This window comes from Lucilia cuprina, chromosome 6, assembly GCF_022045245.1.
Source record: "Lucilia cuprina isolate Lc7/37 chromosome 6, ASM2204524v1, whole genome shotgun sequence".
NCBI classification, from domain to species: domain Eukaryota; kingdom Metazoa; phylum Arthropoda; class Insecta; order Diptera; family Calliphoridae; genus Lucilia; species Lucilia cuprina.
Genome location: NC_060954.1, coordinates 61,938,572 through 61,964,256, shown reverse-complemented (window position 1 = coordinate 61,964,256; position 25,685 = coordinate 61,938,572). Strand labels below are relative to the sequence as shown.

The following is a 25,685-nucleotide window of genomic DNA, read 5'->3' as shown; positions in this document are numbered from 1 at the left end:
TTTACTTTAAAAGTCTTTATTACAATTCATGTTTTGATTTTGAAAATATGGTTTTAGTTTTAAAGATTGCTTTTATAAAATCATTGTATATTTAGATAAATACTTATTTTTATTGTTAAAATAAGAAATTTTTAACATACGTTTAATATTAAGTAACATCCTAACTGTTTTTTAACCAAATATTCGTCAAAACTAAGATTAGTTTCCAACACGGGTGGCCATTCACAAATACTTACCTTTGCTATGTAAACTTTCTTATTTACTTGTGTAGGTAAATATCATCATGTCGAAACAAACCTACACAAGTTACCCAACAATTCTGGGAGACATTCCTGAATCAGCTATTCTCTGGTTACTTCTAGTCATCTTACTATCCTAATGACTATCTAAATGAATCTTCATTTTATCGTTTACAAAGAAATAATCAGAAATCCAGTTTAAAGCAGCCACGACAGTTCTAGGAACCTTTTGCTTTAAGGTTTTAAATGATGAATCTATAGATTACTAGCGGACACTTAAGTGATGACTGTCTTCACTCTCATTTATAGTTCGTGGAAACACGCCCGGTTAAGCTAATATGTCTACTTATTAGAATTATTCCTAGTCAAAAGATAGACTTAAGGAGTCAATACATGGCCAAGCATCTTTTCCTTTAAGAGACCAAGTATCTATTCTCTAGATTACTTAAGGACAGTAAAGTGATGACTATCAACTTTCTAGCTAACAATGGGGATACTGAAAAGACGACTTTCTTTAGTCTCTTTTACCAAGAGTACTGTTTTTAATTTTTTTTAAATTTTCCTATCTATTGACTCTTTGTTCAACTGCTGGGCTAATTCTATATTTATTCTATATTAAAGGTAAAATTTCAGTTAAAAACTTCTACTCGTAATAAAATTAGTTAAAATGTATTTACTTTTCATACTTATTTGCTTTATCTGCCTTCTTCGTGTCTTTCCTATATTTTCTTATTTTGTTTTATCATACATATTTATAAGTAAAAATATAAAAACAAAAATATTCTACATTTACGTAGTACCTCTCATCGGTTTAAATATGTACATATCAAAATTATAACAACAACAGCAATAATAGTAATAAAACATATCAGACAAACGTCATACTGATTCATAATAATAATAATATGATTATAGCATGTGTAGATAGATATACAAAATGTTTTTATTAATATGGCCCCAAATAATACTGTTAATGCCAAAAGAAGCTTTTCCGACCATGGCATTAATAATAGTGACGGCATTAGATTTCCCTGCAATTTCAATCGTATACGCAAGCTGAAATTTCTAAATAGTAGACTATCCTTGTCGCACACAATGCCTAAATGTATATGTCAACCTGGTCAAAATGGTGCCAAATGTTGCTTCCGTTTTTCCCTCAATATCAAAAAAATCTTCTTGTCTGTTTGCCTCTAAAACTAACAGGTATAGTTTTCCTATCATTCGAATAAAATTCCGAAAAATCCTAATTGTTTTATTTTCTTTTTTTCTATTTCCGACGGGGATTTTATTTGTTTATGGGAATAACAAAATATTTTTAATTATTTTGTATTCTCATCTTCTCTGAGAGTTAATTGGCACCCACTCCATTCCAGCAATCTATCCTCATTAAAACATTGGTCCATTCGAACCGGATTGGAAGTATACAAAAGGCTCTCTGAGATTTCCATAGATTTCCATCACACGCTCGCTAAATCTTCTCCAAACCAAAAGGTACGTTTTGTTATTTGCTTGGTATATACATAGATTTAGTCGAAAAAGTGCATGCATAGAGGTTTAACAAGCATAGCTTTTTTTTGTTATTTTTATTTTGCTACACACGTGTAGCCGGCATAAATTAGAAATAAAAATTAAGAAGATTTAAAGTAAAAAGGAAAATTAAATCAAATTGAGGGAGAAAATTAAAAATCTGAAGTCAGGAAAGTAATTTGCAAAGAAAAGGGAAGAAAAAAAGCCATAACCAGAAAGAAGGAGTATTAAAATCAAAAATATAGGACGAAAAGCACCAAAGAAGATCTACCAAAACACGAGAAGACACACAAGGAAGGTTTCGTCGATCACAAAGTAAGTGTTGTGGATTTTTTTCTATTCTTAAACTATTTAAAATAGTGCTTCGATTGTAAAAATCTTCAAATTACATCACATCATAGTGTGAATATTCATGGTAGGGTATTATCATTTTTTTCTTTTGCGTTCGTAGAACAATTCTCGCGAGGTTCTATTTTTAGATTTGTCCCAATTAAGAATATATGAATATACGTATGTTATGACTTTTCCCCTTTTTCAGCCTCAATCCAACTTTTTTCTTTTCTCCTCCAAGTGGTTTTATTCTGATCCCATCACATATTCCCCTTCCTATATTCTTGAGTATTTTTTTTTTTGTTCACTTACTCATTTTCAATATCTTAATTATATTGCTACATTTTTATCTCTTTTGATTGATTTACAAATTATTCCCATTACACATTCCCCTTTCTGTACTCTGGATTATTTTTTGTTCATTAACTTACTAACTCTTTAATATCTTAATTATACTGTTACATTTTCATCTCTCTGGTTGATTTACAAATTACCCCTTTGAGAACTTAAGATTCAAATAAAGCCCGAGAAATAAACCACACTCAAGAGATCTATGAATCTCGCTTAATCTCTTACTGTATGTTAACATATCACTACTCTTTGATGTGGGTTTGTTTTTCTGTTCATCTCATAACTTCTCCTTCGCTGAGTGTGTAGGTGTAGCTCTTATTTTTTTAATCATCACTTCCAGTGGTGTTCTCTTCTTTATAGACATATAATTCAAAGAGATATTTTCTTTTCCATTGTATCACACCAGTATTACCGAAGTGCAAAAATTATTGAACTTATAAATAAATAAATAAGTAAATAAATAAATAAATAAATAAATAAATAAATATGTAAATAAATAAAATTAAAATTATGCTCCAATAGTTTCGAAATCCATTACTACTTAGTAAATTGATTTTATTTTATTCCTAGCTTCTTTTCTACATTGCTTGAAAATCTTTACAGTTTCCCAGTAAAGATTTATTTACTTTTATTTTCGGGAATTCGCACATTCTTTAGAAAATAATACAATAGAGATATTGTATATTTATTTGTTACAATTTGCGTATTAATAGATCTAAAAATCTAATCAACATTCCATTCAAAAAGAAAACGTCTCGGCAACACCTCGTTACAATTTGTGATATTGTACTATCTTTGTTTTGTCTTTCCAAATAAAATCACTTGTACATAGTTACACGTAGAGCATTTCCAATATTTTAATAAATCACTATCGGTCTGTTCACTCAATATATTGCTGACTTTTGACAAAATCTGATCAACAGTGGGAACATACACAAATATACAAAACTTATAGTGAATATAGAAAGAAAAAAAATATTTATTTTCCATTAAGTGAGCCTTAATTCTTTGCGGATATTTCTTGAAGAATTATTTGAAGAGAATATTTATGTACAAATCTTCATCTTTATAACAAATATTTTTTTTTCTAAACCTTCCCATTCGTAACAATTATTCTCTTGTTTTTAATTTTTCACACAAGTTGTGCATGAACAGACCCATTGTTTGGAAATTTCCAATAATTTTTTGAAGCACTTCCAATACATTAAAGGTGAATGACCTGTAACAAAGTATATAACTCTGAACAGCTGATCGCACTCAGTATATACCAAGATCTTTTCCAACAGTTCTTTAACTATATGCATTCTTCAAGCGACTTTTTTTGTTAATTTTCGCAAGAATATTAGACGAATGTTCATTTAAAGTTTTTTCCCCAACGTTTTCCGTAAAAAGTTTGTAATTCCCATTCATCTTCTAAACAGCTAACCTAATTAGTCATCAAAAAAATCCATTAATAAATCAAAGTTTAGTGTGCTGCAAGTTTTCTTTTGAAAACTTAAGAAAAGAATAGTGAGAAAAAATCGTGAAAACACATTCAAATATCGTTTCACTTGACTAACCTAGTATTTTTCCTTTATCCCATCATTAACCGGTTAACTAAAACCAAGAATTCTTCGCAAATACTCCGAACTCTTGCGGTTCTTATTCTCATTACAAAGCCTTAGTCCAAGATTTCACCATAGTTTTGATCTTTCGAGTAGATTCTGTCGATTAAGTATATTTATTTCCATCTATTCTGTTTTGGAAGAAAGTTTTGTCAATTCTTTTCGTTTCGGTTGCTTTTATTCAGATACTTTCTTATTAAGTTCCTTCTAAAAAGAACAAACAAATCCGTAGTAATATGTCATTGGATCAGTTTATTCGATACGCTGACAGCATAGTTGAATTCGAGGCAGACCTTAACAACAATGAATATCCGTTGAATTCGCTTCATACCTTGGAGGTTCATCGATATGAACTGAAATCTAATTGGAGCAGAGTTAAGGTAGCCTACGACAACTTCTTGACAGATGCTGAGAAAGAAGCAAACGAAACTGACGACCCAATTGACATAGAGTCTTTTAAATCAAAATACAAAAGTACCTATACGACTTTCTGTAATTGTTTAACAAGATTGTCCGAAATTTCCGATACACTGCGAAGACAATCCCTTCCCCATCCAGAAGTGGTAGATCCTCCGCTTGGTATCACTGTTCCTGCCAGCACTTCGCGAAATGTTATCCAAAATTCGGTTCCACCGGGATCTCACGGTTTTCACTTGCCTCCAATTGAGATTGAAACCTTCCATGGCGACTATGCTTCCTGGCCAACCTTCCGCGACATGTTTACTGCGGTAGTGTCCAATTCCAAAGCCAGTAATGTGGAGAAACTGTTCTTTTTAACCCAGAAAACTCAAGGCGAAGCAAAAGAAATAGTCCAGAAGAGTCCATTAACCCACCAAGGTTTCGATCTAGCTTGGCAGAATTTTGTTTTGCGGTTTGAAAACCGAAGGGTCTTAGTAAATGGTCAGTTGAAGATCCTATTCAACCTTAAGACCAGCAATGTGGAATCGGGTAATGTCCTGAAGCAAATGCAGAGAGATATTAACTCGTGCATCTCCATTTTGAAACTTTATGGTATAGACGTTACCAGTTGGGATCCAATCTTTGTCTTTATCTGCACTAATCGACTTCCAGAAAGTACTTTAACCTTGTGGGAACAAGAACTGAAGGACAAAACCGCCATTCCAAAGTGGTCAGAGTTAGACGAGTTTCTCTCTAACCGTTACAGAACCTTAGAATCGGTATCCGAGATTCGTGGTTCGAATACTTCTAGAATTGGGGAATTAAAACTGAAAAACGTTGCCAATCCGAACTCTAACAAAAAAGTTAACAGTTTCCAAACCAATGTTTGGAAGCCACAATGTCAATTGTGTCCACAAGAGAACCACATAATCCGCAAGTGTCCGAAGTTTTTAGAAATGGACTATCCAAAAAGATTTGATGAAATCAAAAAGAAAGGGTTATGTCTCAACTGCTTTTCAAAAACCCACAGTGTCAAAAATTGTAACAGCACACATAGATGTGTTAAATGTCACAAGAAGCATAATACACTTCTACACAAGGAAGTTGATAATCCTACAGCGTCCCCTCGAGATTTGAATACAAGCAGTTCGTCAATTGTTCAGAGCCCAATGGCACATTCCTCCTCCAATAATAGTAACTTACAGTCCGCTACTAGTTCTACTTCAAGTAGAGTTCAAACTTGTTTCGTTACCAACTCAAAGGGTGTTCTATTGGGAACAGCCTGGGTCTATATTTGTCATTTGGGTACCAAATACAATGTGCGTGCGTTGATTGATTCCGGATCTGAGGGTACTTTCATTTCAGAACGTGTTTTCAACACTCTTAGACTTCCCTCACAATCCACCAATGCGCAGATTTCGGGATTAAATAACACCGTTTCTGCCACAGTCCAAAAACTGTGTTCGTTTGCATTGGGATCCAAGATGCATGATGATATTTCTATTCCAGTTTCGGCCCTAGTGGTCCCACACTTGTCGAATAATCTTCCATCGCACAGCTTTTCTGATTCGAATTTTTTAAATCTTCCTCAAATTCCGCTGGCAGATCCGAAGTTTCATTCAAGTTCAAAGATTGATATGTTAATTGGTTGTGACATCTTCCCCTTAGTCGTTCGTTCAGGGATTATGCATAATGTGTGCGAATCTCTTATAGCACAAGAAACCATTTTTGGATGGATTCTTACGGGTCCCGTATCTCACCAATCTAACATAGTTTCACATTTCTGTGAAATTTCCTTAGACAAGGAAATTTCACGCTTTTGGGAGTTGGAGAATCCTCCGAAGAAGAGGCATATGTCTCCTTCCGAGGAAGCATGCGAAGAATTGTATCGGCGGACAACAATAAGAAACGCAAACGGAAGATACACGGTATCTCTTCCATTTAAAGAAGAGTTTCCGGAATCTTTGAATATAGGGAGTTCTAGGGCTAGTGCAATGGCCCAATTCTTTCGGAATGAGGCTAGATTGATCCGAACTCCGAGCTTCAAGCTTGAATACGATAATGTTGTCCAAGAATATGAAAAATTAGGTCATATGTTCAAAGTGAAATCATCAAACCTCTCTCATAGTCCAAATACGTATTACTTGCCTCATCACGCGGTCATTAAACCAGATAGTGTCACGACAAAAGTTCGTGTCGTGTTTAATGCTTCTGCTCCGTCTTCAAATGGTCAAAGTTTAAATTCATTGTTACATATAGGTCCTATACTTCAAAACGATCTTACGAATCTCATTATAAAGTGGCGACTTTTCGTTTCGTCTTCAACGCCGATATCCAAAAGATGTATAGGCAAATCCTAGTAAATCCAGACCATACATCTTTTCAAAGAATTTTATTCCGAATAAATCCTAGCGATCCGATTTGCGATTATGAGTTGAAAAACCGTGACTTTCGGAGTCAATTGTGCTCCATATCTAGCAATTCGGACATTACTCCAGCTAGCAGATGATGTTCAATCAGATTTTCCCGTCGCTAGTAAGATTCTACGAGATTCCATGTATGTTGATGATGTCCTTGCGGGAGCTCATACCATACAAGATTCCATAAAAGCAAAAGATGAGTTAATCCATGTTTTAGAGTCCGCAGGTTTTTTATTGAGGAAGTGGACTTCAAACTCCAAAGATATCCTGGCCGACATTCCGTCAGACCATTTACTCCATGAAGATTTTTTAAAATTTGAAGACAGTAGCTCGGCCAAAACTTTAGGAATTCGGTGGAACGCTTGTTCCGATGAATTTTATTTCACTGCGAGTCCATTTCCACAGTTTTCAACTTATACTAAAAGAGAAGTTCTATCTCAAATTGCCAAACTTTTTGATCCAGCAGGTTGGCTATCACCCTGTATTGTCCAAGCGAAAATAATAATGCAAAAGATATGGATAGACGGTACTGATTGGGACGAAATACTTGTTTCTGATACACTTAATCAATGGAAATCCTTTGAATCAAACTACCCCTTTATAAATTCCATACGAATTCCACGATGGATCGACTATTGTCCCAATGCCGAAATCCAATTCCATGGATTCTGTGATGCGTCCGAGAAAGCATACGCGGCGGCATTATATATTCGAATTTCTGTCCGTAGCACTATTTTAACTCATTTAGTCATGTCCAAAACAAAAGTGGCTCCTATAAAGACCCTCTCCATTCCGAGATTGGAACTTTGTGGGGCAGTTCTCCTAGCTGAAATTCTCGAAAATCTCTTACCACAACTAAACGTCGACAAATATTCTGTTTTCTGCTGGACCGATTCCACTATAGTTCTTTCTTGGCTAGCAAAACCCGCTTGTAGTTGGTTAACATTCGTCGCTAATAGAGTTTCGAAGATTTCCCAAGTAGTTAATTTCTCACAATGGAGACATGTGAATTCAGAAACTAATCCTGCTGATCTGGCTAGTCGAGGTCTAACTCCACAAGACCTCTTGAAAAATGATTTATGGTGGTTTGGACCTCAATGGCTTAAGAAAGATGAGTTACAATGGCCTAGTACAGATATATCCAATGCGGCAATTACTGACTTGGAAGTTAAATCCGTAAAGGTTCATTTCTCCTATTTTACAGAATTTGAAGATATCCTACAAAGATTTTCCTCCTTTAGCAGAGCCATGAGAGTCATGTCGTATATATATCGCTTTTTTTATAGAACACACCCTCGCTATCGTTCTAGCTTCTTTAGAAATTCGTCTGATCTTTCTAGCTCTGAAATTAGTTCCGTGAAAGTTCAACTTATCTCCGTTATTCAAAAGGCTAGCTATCCCAACGAATACAAAGCCCTTGCGGCTAGACAAAGTATTTCCAAAACAAGCGGAATCTTGAATTTGAGCCCCTTCATGGATCCAGAGGGGATAATCCGGTCCTGTGGTAGGCTAGAATCCTCACCAGGTTTAACATACGATGAGAAACATCCGATTATAATTCCATATAACTCCCAATATTCAAGACTTCTGGTGAAGTTCGTCCACGACATTAGCCTTCACGGTGGGAATCAACTAGTGCTACGTCTTTTAAGAACTCAGTACTGGATTCCGAAGGCGAAAAACCTTATTAAAACCACAATTAACAAATGTAAGATATGCGTTATTTACAAGAAAAGGTGTCAAAAACAGATAATGGCCGCTTTACCGCCTGAAAGGTCAGAAATTACGCGTCCTTTTGCCCGAACAGGTTTGGATTTCGCGGGACCATTCGATATTAAAACCTATTCTGGTCGTGGTTGTCGCGTTTCCAAAGGATACGTGTGCGTATTCGTGTGTTTCTCCACCAAAGCTATTCATTTGGAAGCCACGACTGATTTATCCACTCCGGCATTTCTAGCTGCATTTAGTCGTTTTGTTTCTCGTCGTGGGTGTCCACTTCATTTGTATTCCGATAATGGTACCACGTTTGTAGGCGCTTCTAAAATTCTAGCCAAAGAATTCATTAAAACCTCCCAACAATGTTTACTAGCAAATTATGAGCACCAAAATATTTCGTGGCACTTTATCCCTGCTGGTGCACCTCATATGGGAGGATTATGGGAGGCTGGGGTGAAAAGTTTTAAGGCTCACTTTCGTAAAGTTGCTGGTTGTCACAAATACACCTTCGAAGAGCTGTCCACTCTATTGTCCAAGATCGAGTCCTGTTTGAACTCCAGACCGATTTCACCTATTTCCACTGACCCTACTGATTTGTGCGCCTTAACGCCAGGTCACTTTCTTATTGGGACTCCTATCTTAACACCTGTCGATCCACAGGTTAATGATTCTTCGTTGTCCATGATAAATCGTTGGCAGAGACTGAAGGTAATCAATCTCAACTTTTGTTCCCGCTGGAAAAACGAATATTTAAAAGAAATGAATAAAAGAACGAAATGGCAAAGACCTCAAGTCAATCTTCCAGAAGGAGCATTAGTAGTGGTCAAAGATGAAAACCTTCCCCCGAACTCGTGGAGACTTGGTAGAATAGTAAAGGTGTATACCGGTTCGGACAATCGTGTACGAGTCGCCGATGTTTTGACCCAGCGCGGATTGATAAAAAGACCAATCGTCAAACTCGTTAGGCTTCCCGATGAATCCTAGGCTCGCTACATGTTTACTTTCTTTCCAATTCTAGCTCAACATGCCTAAAACTCCATCAAAGCGTCCAATTACATCCCTCCGTAGATACAACGTTTACCCTTGCCGCATCTGTAAGCGTACACATCCACTTCGAACTTGCCGAAAATTCCTCGCTATGTCCATCGCCGATCGTCTTAATGCCGTCCGAGCTAATAAGTATTGCATAAATTGCTTAGCACATGACCATTCACAAAACAGCTGTTTCTCCAAACATGGTTGTAAGCATTGTCATAAGTTCCATCATACCTTGTTACATGTGAACCCTAGACTGGTGAAAGATCTTATACCCACTCGATCTCGTTCGCGATCCAAATCACCCAATCCAGGACCATCCAACTCCACACGAAGACAAGAGTCGTTATCCCTTAACTCCGCAAACGAGTCGCCAACACCATCCACTTCGAAGTCAGCATCTCTAACGGCGATACTACGTCAAAACACCAATATCTTACTTCCAACAGTACTAGTAAAAATTGGTACCACTACATCTCATGCGCGGTGTTTGTTAGACTCTGGCTCGCAATTTAGTAGGGTATCGCGTAAGTTAGTGGATAAACTCAACTTAACAGCGTATTCTCTCCACGAGGAGACTATTTGTCCATTAGTGCTTAAGTCAAGATTTGATTCCTCTTCCCAGATCGAGGGTACATTCAGGGTTGACAACAGAATCTCCTTGCATACACCAGTCCAGTCACTTCCTGACTCTTACAAAAAGAATTTTAAAGATCTATTCCTCGCGGACTCAAAATTCTACGAATCCGCATCCATCGATATAATAATAGGCGTTGATCTGTATCCAAAGGTCATGTGTCAGGGAGTTTTCTCTAGGGTAGGTTTTCCCACCGCCCAAAGCACCATTTTCGGATGGACAATTTTCGGTCCTTGTTCTTTATAAATACTGAAATGCACTTTTAGACATATGTATATAGCGAATAACAAATCGTACTTAATTGAATTAAGTTATTGAATTCAAATAATAAAAACTACTTTGAATTGTATCCTAGTTTAAGATATAATATTGAAAAAAAAAACAATGAATTTTGAATAAAAATGTGTTTCTCCTTTCCTAAACTATTAGAAATAAGATAATCTATTGTATATTCTATTCTTGCAGAAGCAATATCTGGGACATGACCAGGATGGCATAGTTAATTGGTCATTGCATTCCTGCAAGGTGGGCGGCAATGTTAATGCCAAAAGAAGCTTTTCCGACCATGGCATTAATAATAGTGACGGCATTAGATTTCCCTGCAATTTCAATCGTATACGCAAGCTGAAATTTCTAAATAGTAGACTATCCTTGTCGCACACAATGCCTAAATGTATATGTCAACCTGGTCAAAATGGTGCCAAATGTTGCTTCCGTTTTTCCCTCAATATCAAAAAAATCTTCTTGTCTGTTTGCCTCTAAAACTAACAGGTATAGTTTTCCTATCATTCGAATAAAATTCCGAAAAATCCTAATTGTTTTATTTTCTTTTTTTTCTATTTCCGACGGGGATTTTATTTGTTTATGGGAATAACAAAATATTTTTAATTATTTTGTATTCTCATCTTCTCTGAGAGTTAATTGGCACCCACTCCATTCCAGCAATCTATCCTCATTAAAACAAATACTAAAGATTTTTGGCTTTAAGAATTTAAGTTATTATGGTTCAGACAATTAATTACATAACATCCATGATCATAATATTGTTAGCTATATTACTTCTCTGAGTTTACTTTTATTTATACCATTACACAGGAACTACTAAGTGATAATTGTAAATTTTATTTTGGGACTATCCTTGTAAACCTATTGCCTTATATATCCACATCCCATATGTACATCTATAATATAATACTTATCCAAAAACAAAATCCAAATTACAATCATACATTTTATTTAACAAATAAATAAACTTTTGCCAATAAGAAGAGGGTTGTGGATTACTGTAGTCAATTTTATTTATTATTAAATTATTATAATTGATATTGAGTATTAATTTTAATCAAAATCGAAAATAATGAAGAAAAAAACGTAAGGAAACACCTGAATCAAACTTTTTTTGCCATAACAATTTTGATAACGATAAATCAAAAATATTTAACTGATGTTTAATTTCAAGTTAAAGAGTTTTGTCTTTGTCTATATATGGGAGTTTTACCAGATATCTTCTAAAATCTGTAAAGTCTGTCAACATCTTTTAGAAGATATCTGAACCTTAAACTTGAAACAACCATAACTTAAGATGACATGTTTTAAGTTTTTGAACTGATAGTATTGTATTAATATTTACGTAAGACCTTTTCGCATACGCCGTAATTGGCACCAACAACGAAATTTCATAAATTTGCGACAAATTTATGAAATTTCGTATTCGGCACCGAATTCGGTTTATGCGAAAATAAGCCATAACGATCTGTAATATAATCACCTTAACGATCTGTAATATAATCATGCCAATAGAAGTGAAAATTTTGTTCCATTGAAATTTTGATTTCTCTCGAAGTGAAAATTGCTATCGTGAACTTATTGTGAACAATTCATTCACAATAGTTGATTTTGTATGGAACAGCTGCGTAATGTTTACAAAATACCATCAACAAATTTCACAACAGGGGAATTTTTTTTAAACAACAAAGTTAGTGAACGAAAAAAGTGAAAGACTAAGGGGTGAATGTCTTTTAGGTGACATAAAAATTTTATAAAACTATAGGCGAAAACGCCGTATTTGTGGGTATGTTGATTTTGAAATTCAGTTGAGGACTCACAAAAGCACAATTCATACGATTTTATGATCATAAAAGATATTGAACTAATATCCTAGTAATGTCCTGTGTTTATAAAGTATAGAAATTGATGATTGACGATTGAATGTAAAGGGATAAAATCTTTCTTAGTCCTGCGTTTAAAAATTATTAAATTATAATAGTTAATTAGGCTAATTCGGAATAATAATTCGGCGTGGTGTTTGTTCCCTTTCCGATACGTGTTGCATGCAAAAGGAATTAAAATCCCGCAGAAAAGCTAAAAATTAGAACGTTTAAGTAGGGTTCTTGAAATCGACTTTCGAATAATCGAACATTTGACTTTTTGTAGAAGTCGACAATTTTGTATCAAAAAAATCGATAACTCGACCATTGTCGACTTTGTAAATAAAATTCGAAAGGACGAACAAATTCGAAAAGTCATAAAAAGTCGAAATAAATCGAAAAAAGTGGTTAAAAGTCGAAATGAGTCGGAAAAAGTCGAAAAAAAGTTGGAAAAGTTTGGAAAGTCGAAAAAATTCAAATAGTCGGAAAAAGTCGTAAACTTGAAAATAGTAGAAAAAAGTCCAAAATAATCGAAAGTTTTAAAAAAGTGAAAAAATAAAAACTCTGAAATAGTCAGATAAACTCGAAAAAAAGCCAAAATAGTCGAAAAAAGTCGACTATTTATAAAAGTCAAAAAGTCTAAAAGTCAACATTAATTTAAATGGAAAAATTCGAAAAATCTACTTTTCATAAAATGCAAAAAGTCAAAAAATCGACTTTTAACTAAATGCAAAAGTAGAAAAGTCAACATTTCGTTTCAACTATAGAACCCTAGTTATAAGTGCTGAAACGAAAGCGTTGTAAAATATTTATAAAAAAGTTTCAATTCGACAAATTTGGAATAATATTTTAAATGCTTATGTACATAGATTTCCGACTATCTATATAATTTTCATTAGGCCCCATACATTCTAATACGAATGCTTTCCAAAATTTTTAAGTCAAAAATCTGTTATCAAAATAATGGTGATATGAATACAATTCCTGAAACCCCTATGTGTACATATTACACATATTTCGCGCCCTTTTAAAAACACGCAAAAACACTTTCAATGTCGGCATTAAATACAAAAAAAAAAAAGAAAACAAATGAAATCATTTGCTGACTCCCGTGCCCTACAATTTGTTTTTAATTATTTTTAGCTTTTATGAAAGTCGACTTTGATAAGACAGAATACACTTACTGATAATTCGTTTTATGTGACTTTATATGATCATCATAAATAATATTAAAAATATTGAATACACTAAATGTGTGAGGCTGTACTAAAAAAAAAAAAAAACAAAATTAAAATGATAAATTATATATGTATATGTACAAATGTATGTCAATAATTGCTAGAAGTTTTCAAATTTAATTTTGTATAACATTTATTTATCTAGTCTGCTACTTATCTCAACAAAAAAAAAAGTAAATAAGAAATAACATACTCGAATAAAAACAGAAAAAGTATAAAAAGAGATTAGAAAAAAAATATATAATTTTATACAAATCTAAAGAATAAACAAAAAGTCAATTTTAGTTGGTGCAAACCGGCAATGATATGCTATACTCATTTAGACGACATTGCGATAAGATTACAATTATTTTTTAAATATATTTTTGTGCGTTTTAATAATGGTTTTGTCCAATATTGAGTTGCAATACAGAAACTTGTATGAAATATTTGAAATATTTATTTTGTTTAAAATAAATTTAATTAACAAATTCAATACAAAGTTATAGAACTACATAAGAATAATAATATAATATGAATAATTTTTATATTTACTTTTATACATTCATTCATACAAATGCAGTATTTAGATAAATTGTGGTACATTTGTATCTAAACAAGTAAATAAGACAACATTTTCTTACATTTACATTACTCTCCTACCTATCAGTACATACAAACAAACTCTATTTCATTAGATAATATGTACATTTTTGTACTCACATTTATTACATCTCCCATAACAACAATTTATCTCTTTGAAATAAAAAATCTTGTTTTCTATAGATTTGTATCTACATCAACGCAAAATGCGTATCTAGCAGATACAATAGTGTTATTGTATCTCTCAAGCACTTGTAGTGTACTTTTCTCTTCAATAAATGTAGTACATGAATATTTATTGATAAACGTTGCAAAAAAAATCATGTTTTTTTGTACATTAGTACATACATATATGTACATATATATGCATATAAAAATCCGAGATTTGTTTTTGAAAATAAACATTTTAAAAAGTATTAAATTAAATCCCCTCGTATTTGTGTGGGACTCAAGTGTGTACAGGGTTCTTCAAATGCTGATAGCTTTTTAATTAATAGGTCATTCAGACAAAGGCCGATTATTTTCAATATAAAGCTCTAGGGCTTTTAGTCAGTATTATGAATCCGTAGTTTAAAATGAATCATTTAAAATGAATAAATGAATCATTTTGCATTTTAACAACGTTGGGAAATTTTGCAAACATACCTAAATTATGTTTTTCTTTTTAAGTACTTCTCTACAATTCTCGTTAGTTTGCTCTTCAAAATTCGTGATGACTTTATTGCATGTAGATAACTCAAATGGTTTTCGAGTTATATGGCGTGTGGCCGACTTTTTATGGGCCAAAATCCAAATCTCATTTTTGGCCCTACATGTAACGTTCTAACAGCGCGAAGGTACTTTTATTTATACAATTACATAAATGATCTTAAAGTACAATCTGTCGACTACAGACTAAAGGTCCGAACTCTGTTATATATTCATCCTTCTTCAAGATACATATTTTATCCAAAAGCTAGATAAAATTCGGTTTCTGCGAGAGTATTCTGGCAGAGTATTATGCATTTGTAATGATGTTTGTTACGCACAAAAATATTGGTTCTACATATACTTTAAAGTAAACCGATCGACTCAGAATCACTTTCTGACATGTCTGTCCGGCTGGCTAGCCATGTAAACATCAAGATAATTTGATAAAATTTGGACCAAGATTGATTTTTTGGCACAGGAATCGATTTCTATTAAAATGGCTCCAAAATTTCCCAATACAACCGGAGTTGGGAGATTTATACCATAATTACTTCAAATATACCACTATCTACTAAATCACGACCGACTTTATTTCAATAAATGTTTTTTCGAGTTTTTTCGAATTTTTTTGGCTTGTGTAAACTTCGGTTTCTTCAATATAGTGAACCCAGTCGCATAGCTTTAAAAAAAGATCTACTTTTTATAAAGTTGTAAGTTTAAAAATTGCATTAAAAAAGGTCTAAATAATGACATTTGGGTCCCTCTGAATTGCGATTTAACTACTGTCGACTTTTAAAAAACCAAAGCTATGAAAATAATCCACAAACGAACCACTTTATTAATGCTAATATCGTTCGATTTATAAGTCAGATTAAACCATAAATACATTAAGTCGTGTGAAATAGCCTAGGCTGCCGTCTGTTAAGTATCCAGCTTAGTCAGCCATATTAATATAATACTGTTCTCTAAAATCTGGGAATATTAGTTCCTTCAATTAAAGTTTTCTTAATTTTATTTAGTTATACGAGGATTAAAATTGTTATCACTAGTTTAACCACCCTGTATATAAAATGAATTATAATTATACACTTTGTTTTTTTTTTTGGTCTTAACTTTATTGCCAGACTTATTAAAGTGTGTGGCAAATAAAATTGTTTATTACTTTTCTTGATTGTTTGGTAAAAATCACTATCCAATATTTGATTTCACAAAATTTCGAAAAATTTTTCGAAAAATAAATTTTATTAAAAAAACTTTTAATACATCTAATCAAATCTATTTTATGTTTATAAATATATAAATACTTATACTTCTTATTAAACATATTTTATTTGCATCAATAAAACAGTATGAATTCATAATAAACACAACAACATTTAAAAATAAAACTACAATTCAAACCAACACCCCCCGGATGCATACAATACAAAATAAATACGTTGTTATTCAAGATTTTTTTTAATAGAAAATCTCTAATAGCCCTTCAACAATATCCTAAATCCTATTTGCAATGCAGCACTTAACGGTTAATTGATTTTTACGTCATTTGCACACACCCACCTTAACTCTTGAGGTTACTTAGAAGTAATGTACACATACATACATATAAATAGATTTATCAACAATTTTATAAATTTATACAAACTTTATTATTGTATTCATTACGTTTGAATGGTAAAAGTATTTACTAGAATCGTTATGAGAAAAGGATACCACTTAACAAACCTACATACATACATCTGTTCAATACAAATGGGAACTGTGGAAACTTAAACATATACACAAACATACAAACACATAATCAATTCAATTGACTTTAAATTATACTAAATGTTTTCAGAAGTAATAAATGTTTGTATTGTGAAAGTCTAGATTTTTTTTGAGAACTCTAAAGGGCAGGGATTATATAGTCAGTCTATAAAGACTTGACCAGTTGAATGATGACAATAGATAGAATATTTGGTTTCAGTAGACTGGGTCACCTTGTCGGTCACATAGCTCATCAAATAATCGATATTTTGTGAATTAACTTTAGTGCGGTATTTTAAGATATCTTTACTATGATATAATACCTTTGGGAATTTTCTTTTTTAAGATTCATAAGAGAATGAGAAACTGTTAGCAAAGCCTTGGAAAATAGAGCTCAGATGCCACTTGGCCTGTCATAAATGGAATAATAAAAACTACGTTATTGGTATATTCTTTATATAACTGATTAACAAAAGAATGTCGTTCGTGACCTGTCGTTAAATTTGGGATTGATTGAAAAAAATCAACTTTAGCCTCTAATAATCTTCAAAAACAGTGCCTTAAAAAGTTATTTTTTATTAAGGATATTCTGAAAGACATTTGTAATCTTCTGCTCCGATTTTTTTTTTGTTTGCAATTACACTTTTATCCATTAACATCTGATCACTTTTGTTGGTTAGGAGTTTCTATGCTTTAGACCCAATATGTTTTAATAAATTGATAAATATATAGGGCCTGTTCCACTAAATGCGAACGAACAAGTATTTTCTAGTTTTATATTGAAAACAACAAATAAATTCGAAAAATTCTTATTGTTTTCAATATAAAATGAGAATGAAATGTTCGTTCGCATTTAGGGGAACAGGCAGATAACATTTCTATTTATAAGCAAACCATTTCTAATATTATGTATTGTCATATTCCATTTGCTTTTAACCTAACACAAATGCAATAAACACATAGTAGTTGTGCAAATAATACACTTGATCAGGGCAACCAAAAAAGGGACCAAATGTATTAAAATATTTAAAAGAACTAACATTTATACACATTTTTTTTTTTGAAATCTTTAAATAAATTATGTGCTTATTATTTGGTTTCCCTGCTCATGAGTATTTATCAACTATTAAATTGTCCTATGTAAGTGTTGGAAAAGAAATATGCCATATTATTTAAATTATGCATTTGAGAACTCTAATCAAAATTATAAGTTAAAAAAAAAACTTCATTATTAAGTGTTTTGTTCTAGGAAATTTATTTGAATAACATTGTTTTCAAGTTTTGAAAATTTTTAGTTGTCACAATCATATTTTGTTAAATCAATCATTCAAATAATTGTCACAATTATGTACATATATTAAGTTGGTTGCTATATTTATATATATGATTGCACTAGTTATTTGACTAACAAAATATTCGATTTTTTATTTGAATACGAAAAGTTAAAACTTTAGTACATATTTTAAATGTTACTTACATATTACTTGGTTACTTGCTATTGGATATACATAAGGATATTTTTACAAACATACTTTCAACTTTATGTATACATATATGTATAAATAAATGAATGTCTTTCAACTTTTCGTTCGTAAAGATTTTTTTTTTTACTTAGAACTTTGAAAAACATGAAGAAATATCTAGAATAGTTAAATGTAACTTGTCCTAGGTAATAATTTAGTTAGAAATACAATTAGGAAGGTAAATATAAACAACAAGGATGACTAGTGTAGAATATGTGTGATGTGTTAAAACATTTTTCAGCTCTATAACGAATTTTATTTATTTTGTGTTTTGTACCTTTTTTCAAAATCAAAATAATTGAATTTGAGGTATTGGGGTTTGTCATAGATTCCAATAATTGTCGGAATTGAATTTGAAAGCTTAAAATAACATGATCAGATTTAATAAAATCAATCCAGTTCCGACAATTATTGGATTCTATGACAATCCCTATTCTGACCCAATACCGACAACATGGTATTTTAGTGTGTTAGTACAAATTAAATGTAATACATTGTCACCATTTAACATGAAGGATAATGCAGTTTATATACAAATAAATACAACATGCAAACCTACATAACTGTATACAAACACTCCTACATTTATGAGGTTAAAAGCAACGTCATGCAAGTAAATCATGATTAGGATTCGTTTTTTTTTTTTTTGAACATTGTATAACATGGATACTGTCTAAGTCTATTAAAATTTATTTACATTTGGCCACAAATGAAATTTTTATATGTCGGAGGTTTAATTTTTTTATGATTGTTTTTATGTTTTTGTGATAGAATTTATAAAAAAAGGAAAAAAAATATCCTTTAGTAAAAGTTCATTAAGCAGTTTTGAACTAAAATGTTTGTTTTGTGATCGAAAGAGTTTTAAGCTATAGTCGAGCAGTAAGACAATAGTTAAAATTTAATGAAGAGGTTAAAGAGGAATTAGATTACAGCATCTTGTCAGTTTTTTTCATTTCTCACACATTGTTGATGGTTTTATCTTACAAATAGTTCAGATTATAATTGTCTCTAGTATGTGGATAGTTTCTAGATTATTTATATAACATCAGTGAAAATTTTTTTGTTTTATGAAATGTATTCAGGGGAAACGGTGTTATCTAAGTAAAAATTTCGAATAGAAACATAAAGATATCAGTTTTCTTCGGACCCTATAGGACTTTTTTGTTTAGTTCCAGAGTTTATTTCGTTACTGAGCTGAATTAGTTTTTTTTTTTAAATTTTTATTTCTCTATCGTCTACTAGTGCGAAACAGATGCATTTATGTTTTCCATCAAAATATTTTTGAAATAGTGTTATAAATAATGACTTTGCACACAATAAATCAATTAAATACAATCAATTTGTAAGAAAAAACTCTTTCAAAATTATCCAAAAATAAACGTTTGCAAAATTTGTAAATTTAACGAATGATTAACAACCTTCACCAATAGACCACGTACTTATGTTATTTAATAATTGATTAAGTATTTTCCATAAATAATTTATTAATTGTTTAAACTGTGTTATATTATTAAGGAAGAAATATCACCGACCAATTTTTTTTATTTATTTTTATAAATGAAGGTCAGTTAAAAGAGTCATTATTGGATATAAATAAAGTGTCGTAATTCATTTAATTAAGACCGTTAATATGTTGTTGTTGTTGTTCTCGTTTTTATCAGTATGCCTAGGCGAGAGCTAAAAGTAAATACAACAATTTGTTTTATCTGTCTTATTCATTGAATATTGAAATATACACACATGTTGGTTAAAACTTGAAAGGGCTCTTGAATCAAAAATGGACAATTTCCTTAATACAAATCACAAATGTAAACTGATATTATAATAACGGTTCCCAATACAACTACAGGCTTACATTTTTGAATAATTTAAATTCACATTTGAATATCAATTTAAAATTTAAATTTTTAAAACTACGTAAATTTATGTTATTCATAAAAGTAGCTTGTTGGTTATTTTTACAAAATTTACAAAAATAAGTCAAGTGGTATTTATATGTACACTTATACATTTGACCTTAAGTATTTGGTTTAGTTTTAATATTTTTTGTTTTTGAATATAGTAAATGAACAAAAAAAAAATCAATGAAATATATGAACGTAAAGTTTGCAAGTAATAAATGTGCAAAAATGCTAAAAATAGTATTTGCCTATTAAAACTCATATTTGTGTATTTTACATTTAACTTAAGTATTAGAAAATTCCATATGCTTTTCAAAACTTTTCTTATTACTTTTAATATTTTAGCGATGTTATATCAAGGACGAAAGTAATATTATGTTTTTGTTGGATGAAAAATATAAAGTAACGGACTAGTCTGTGTGTATTGTGACTCGTATAGAAACATGTTCGATTAATGGACTATGAACTAGATTATATATGCACCAGTCTCTGGACTTGCCTATGGGTTAGTTTATTGATCAGTCTGTGTGATAGTCTAATGACCATTTCATGGCCTGGTCGGGTGTCTCGACTAGACTAAGTATTAAGAATTCTGTGGAATATTTTATGCATTTGTCTTTTAATAAGTATTTGAAGTAACCAGATTGTTCTACTAGATTATAAACTAGAATATAGACTCTAGACTAAACTATAGACTAGACTATAGACTAGACTATAGACTAGACTATAGACTAGACTATAGACTAGACTATAGACTAGACTAAAGACTAGACTATAGACTAGACTATAGACTAGACTATAGACTTGACTATAGACTAGACTATAGACTTGACTATAGACTAGACTATAGACTTGACTATAGACTAGACTATAGACTTGACTATAGACTAGACTATAGACTAGACTATAGACTTGACTATAGACTAGACTATAGACTTGACTATAGACTAGACTATAGATTTGACTATAGACTTGACTATAGACTAGACTATAGATTTGACTATAGACTAGACTATAGACTAGACTATAAACTAGGCTATAGACAAGACTATAGACTTTGTATCAATAAAATTCGTTATACAGTTTTGACACAAACTGTGTACTTATTACTATAAACGAAACTGTAAATTTTTATAAAATTATAAAGTTTTACCTGAAAAATATATTTTTTGGAATATACTCCAACATTCCCGCTTTAAATTACATAAAATATTCAAGAGTGAAGGCTATTTATCTACAAATACTCTACGTACTTGAGGTACTTCTATCTTATAAACTTGTGCGCTACATGCACACAATCATATGAGAACCAGTAGAATATATTATTCATTAACAATAAACTACTTTAGAATAAATGTTATTGTTGTTATAATATTTTTTTATCGTTTTCCACTGAAAATTCAGTGCAACTTGATAAGAAAACAAATATTGAGCAAACAAAAAAATTTATTATGAAAAATGTATGACTTAAACGTGTTTTAAGCACAAATTTTTGTCAATATTAGTTTGGTTTATTTAATTGCTCAGGTCTAATAAAGTTTAATGGTTTCGAAAACAAGTGTTTAGTACAAAACATGAAAATAAAATAAAAATATATATAAAAATTGTGAAATTACATCATTTAAGTTTTCTTTATATTTATTTTGATGAAAAAAAGTAAAATTTAAACAACTGCTGCTGATGCTGTTTTTTTTTCTATATAGAACATTTAAGTATCGATAATAAATTTAGTGTGAATCAAATAGCAATAACACCAACAATAACAACATAAATTGTGAAGGTCATTTTATATGACCAACTGTTGTTGTCTCTAATGTTTGTGTTACAAACAAGTATAAACGATTGAACGAACAACAAATATCAACAAGCACATGATCATATTTTTAAAACATATTTTTCACTTTATATAGTTTTGGTTCGTGTGTTTTTTTGCACATTTTGTAATTTGATGCATAAATTTTTAAATATTTTTTCACAGATTTTATTTCATATTTTTTTTGTTATTTATTTACGGTTAGTGTATGTGAGTTTATCTTTTGTTATGAATTTAATCAAAAATTTAATCATGTGGAAGATTTAAAAAAATTCTTGCTAAAATAACAGTACCCAGGAAAGGGATTATTTTTGCTGAGTTTGAGATTTTTTTTTTAATTTTTCCTTGAAATCATTATTACATATTTTGGAAAACTTTTTTGCTGTTCAGCTTAATATCGTGTGAAGTGAACTTTTGTAGTTTTGACAAAGAAACATTTTTTAATATAAAATTAAAAAATATTGGATTTATTTTCTAAAAATTAACTAAAATTTATGTTCTAAAAATTAACTATAATAGCCCATTTACAATACAATAAAATCGAGTACTTATGAGATTTCGAGACAAATGTAGTTGATTTGGATTAGATTTCCGAGGCAAAACAAGATCTAATTCGTCTAATTGGTTTTAGTGATACAACTCTGTTTTTTTTCTTAAATAATACTAAGAAAAATACGAATGGACTAATCAGAATCAATATCAGTTTTTCTTAAAAAAGTCGATCGCTTTTCTATTAAAAAATCGATTTTCAATTGAAAGATAGATTTTCTTGTGACAAATTTATTTTCTAAATCGATTTTATAGTAAAAGATCGTTTTTCTTGTAACAAATCTATTTTCTAGTGACAAATCGATTTTCTTGTTAAAGATCGATTTGCTAGTGAAAGATCGACTTTCTAGCGTAAGATTGATTGTCTAGTGAATGATCGATTTTCTAGTAAAAGATCGATTTTCTAGTAAAAGATCAATTTTCTAGTTAAAGATCGATTTTCTAGTGAATGATCGATTTTCTAGTGAAAAATCGATTTTGTAGTGAAAGAACAATTTTCTTGTAGCAATTCTATTTTTTAGTGACAAATAGATCGATTTTTAAGTGAAAGAATAATTTTCTAGTGACAAATCGATTAAATAGTAAAACATTGAAAATCGATCGTTTGTGATCGTTTTTGTAGTGAATTAACGATTTTATTGTGAAATGTAATGATGTAATGATCGATTTTCTAGTAAAAGATCGATTTTCTAGTAAAAGATCGATTTTATAGTTTAAGATCGATTTTATACTTTAAGAGCGATTTTATAGTTTAAGAACGATTTGCTAGTGAAAGATAAATTTTCAATAAAAAGATCGATTTTCTAGTGAATGATCCATTTTCTATTGGAAAATCGATTTTGTAGTGAAAGATCAATTTTCTTTACGCAATTTTATTTTCTGGTGACAATTAGATTTTCCTGTTAAAGATTGATATTCAAATGAAAGAATGATTTTCTAGTGACAATTCGATTAGAAAGTAAAAGATCGATTTTCTAGTGAATAATCGTTTTTGTAGTGAAATAACGATTTTATCGTGAAAGATTCTCTAGTTAAAGATCGATTTTCAAGTGAAAGATCATTTTCTAGAAACAAAACTATTTTCTAGCGACAAATAGATTTGATAGTGAAAGATCGTTTTCATAGTGAAAGATCCATTCTGTTCATTGTCAGGCTTTCGTCAAAATAAGATCCAAATATCTTGAGAGTAATATTATTCCAAATTCACAAACACTGAATGAAAATTTTATAGGAATTTTCTTCATTTATCGTCACATAAGTGTTAGATTTTTATAAACAAACGTTTTCCATAAAAAGGAGCGCATAACAAGCCCGATAGTGGCGTAGATGTATTTTTCTTCTATTCTCCTATCAACCTAACCTTATTCTTATGTGTTATTTGCAAGTCTTTCATCAGTTTTATATAGATATATTGATTGACAGATTTTACTCGGAAAAACAAATATAATTTACTCCAATGAATGTTAAAATTTTGTTAGTGTAAAATTTTTGTTAAGTGTAAAAATAATACTAAAAAAATCTACCAAAAAAATATATATGTCAATACTAGTTCAGTATGACATTTTTATAATCAACTTGAGAAAACAAAAAAATATATTATTTTGGCTTTCAGACAAACCTTAAAGAAATAGCACACCAACAAGAAATCAATACTAATCTTATTTGCCACATACTTAAAAGAAAATAAAAACATAAACATGTTTAATGACAATAATGAAAACGAAAATTATCCAGCTTCATCTCAAACGACAGGCAATCCTGCTGTTGGTGATTTTCTACTGCCGCCATCAACACTGGCACCTACGTAAGTCAATTTTTCATTGTTTGAATTTATTATCCTCATCATGGTTCTTTTGGTTGTGTCTTCTTCAACCATTTTGCTGCTGTTCGTTGCAATGCCATTTGAAGAATAAAAAAAAGTTTGTCATATAAAACTTGGCATTTAGTCAAGTTTTAAAACATGTTGTTTTAAGTTTTATTTAACTTTTATCAATTTTATTCTAATAAAATTTCAAAAAATGCACATGAACACATGCTGAGCGAGATTTAGAAATCATGTTTATAGTTTTACACATGCATACACTTGTATTTTCTAATTAATTTTTCAAAGTTTTTAAGTGTTTTTAATTGTTAATTTTTTCATAAATTGTCACACTCATGTTATGTTTTTGCTAAGGATACAGGTATTTATGTAAGGATATCAATTAAATTATTTTCATCCAAAATCTCGGAAAACTTTATTCGATTTCTACACTGAGATCAAGTCAAAGACAAGTTATACAGAGTTCTGCCTTAGAAAGTAGAAAGTAGTAGTGCTGTGACTCTGTTTAAAACAAAGATCAAAGTATATGTATATATAACAAAGATTGAATCGTTTCAAACTTTAGAACACGACATCTACACATATAAGTAAAACAGTAATACACACATACATATACATCTGTACTTTACAAAACTTTTTCTTTTGCTGGAATACATTAAATAAACACTATTTTTCTCTTTAAATAAATATTTAGGATTTATGAAAAGTGTCAAATTTGCCAATTTTCATTTAAGTCGGTCGCTAATAAATACATATATGTAAATTATTCTTTTAAAAGTACATCGAGTATTATTACAGGCCATTAAAATCTATTTTAATTTAAATTGATTGCATCTACTGCTGTTCTATCACTATCAGCGCTCAACAGCTATTGTGAATGTTTGTGAACTAAATTGTATATACAATAGACTGATTTCAAATTTAATAGAAAATTGAAAAAAAGAAATTATTAAAACTGAAAAATTCTGTTATGCCAAAGTATCCCGTGGTTTTGGGATTGTAATTTTGACTGTGGTATTAAATTTATTTCGAATTGCTTTATATACACCTGCCGTGTTGGCCTATTTCACGGTAGTCTTTTTCAACCAGCTTTTATGCGACTCATTACAGTCCGTCGGCAACAGCACTTAGAGATGTAACCGGTAGACCGACGTACGAATCCATCAAATAAGCCGAAACTTTGTTCTTACATACACTGTGGTAAATCTGGTTTAAACAGAGTTTCCTCGGAACATACCTGGACAAGGAGGGAAAATTAAATAGTGTCATTGGATAAGATACCTTTCATCCATCTCCATTCAACCAAACACGCTTCTTTAACCGACACATTCATAAGAAAAAAAAAACATACACCAGACTTTATCTAGGTATTCGGGTTGGTAAAGCCTGTGTACTTCTACATTCAACTTGTAT

General features: G+C 31.0%; 2 protein-coding genes across 8 annotated transcripts in view; both read left to right on the top strand.

The window, feature by feature from the left end:
* LOC111684585 (cAMP-dependent protein kinase type II regulatory subunit) overlaps positions 1-25,685 on the top strand; it is a 56,008-nt gene that overhangs the window by 2,691 nt on the left and 27,632 nt on the right. For 2 of the 7 annotated variants that reach the window (XM_046955668.1, XM_046955666.1), the window contains exon 1: positions 24,102-24,254. The exons of 3 other annotated variants lie outside the window; for them this stretch is intronic. In XM_046955668.1, the coding sequence (XP_046811624.1) occupies positions 24,148-24,254 (107 nt within the window). In that variant the 5' untranslated portion in view covers positions 24,102-24,147. Of the gene's footprint in view, positions 1-1,899; positions 2,082-24,101; positions 24,255-25,685 lie in introns of those variants that run through there. 2 more of the 7 variants (XM_046955672.1, XM_046955667.1) reach the window with 2 other exon arrangements.
* On the top strand, positions 10-10,704 carry LOC124421011. The gene is made up of 3 exons (XM_046955675.1): positions 10-1,442; positions 1,613-1,730; positions 9,605-10,704. The coding sequence occupies exons 1-3, from the start codon at positions 1,366-1,368 to the stop codon at positions 10,502-10,504; spliced, it is 1,095 nt and encodes a 364-aa protein (XP_046811631.1). The 5' UTR covers positions 10-1,365; the 3' UTR covers positions 10,505-10,704.

What these genes read in the sequence shown, in the direction of transcription:
- LOC124421011 (XM_046955675.1), top strand. Translation starts at nt 1,366, where the DNA reads ATGGTGCCAAATGTTGCTTCCGTTTTTCCCTCAATATCAAAAAAATCT. An exon ending in TTTGCCTCTAAAACTAACAG is followed by an intron (nt 1,443 to 1,612) that starts GTATAGTTTTCC and finishes ACTCCATTCCAG; the next exon opens with CAATCTATCCTCATTAAAAC. An exon ending in AATCTTCTCCAAACCAAAAG is followed by an intron (nt 1,731 to 9,604) that starts GTACGTTTTGTT and finishes TTCCAATTCTAG; the next exon opens with CTCAACATGCCTAAAACTCC.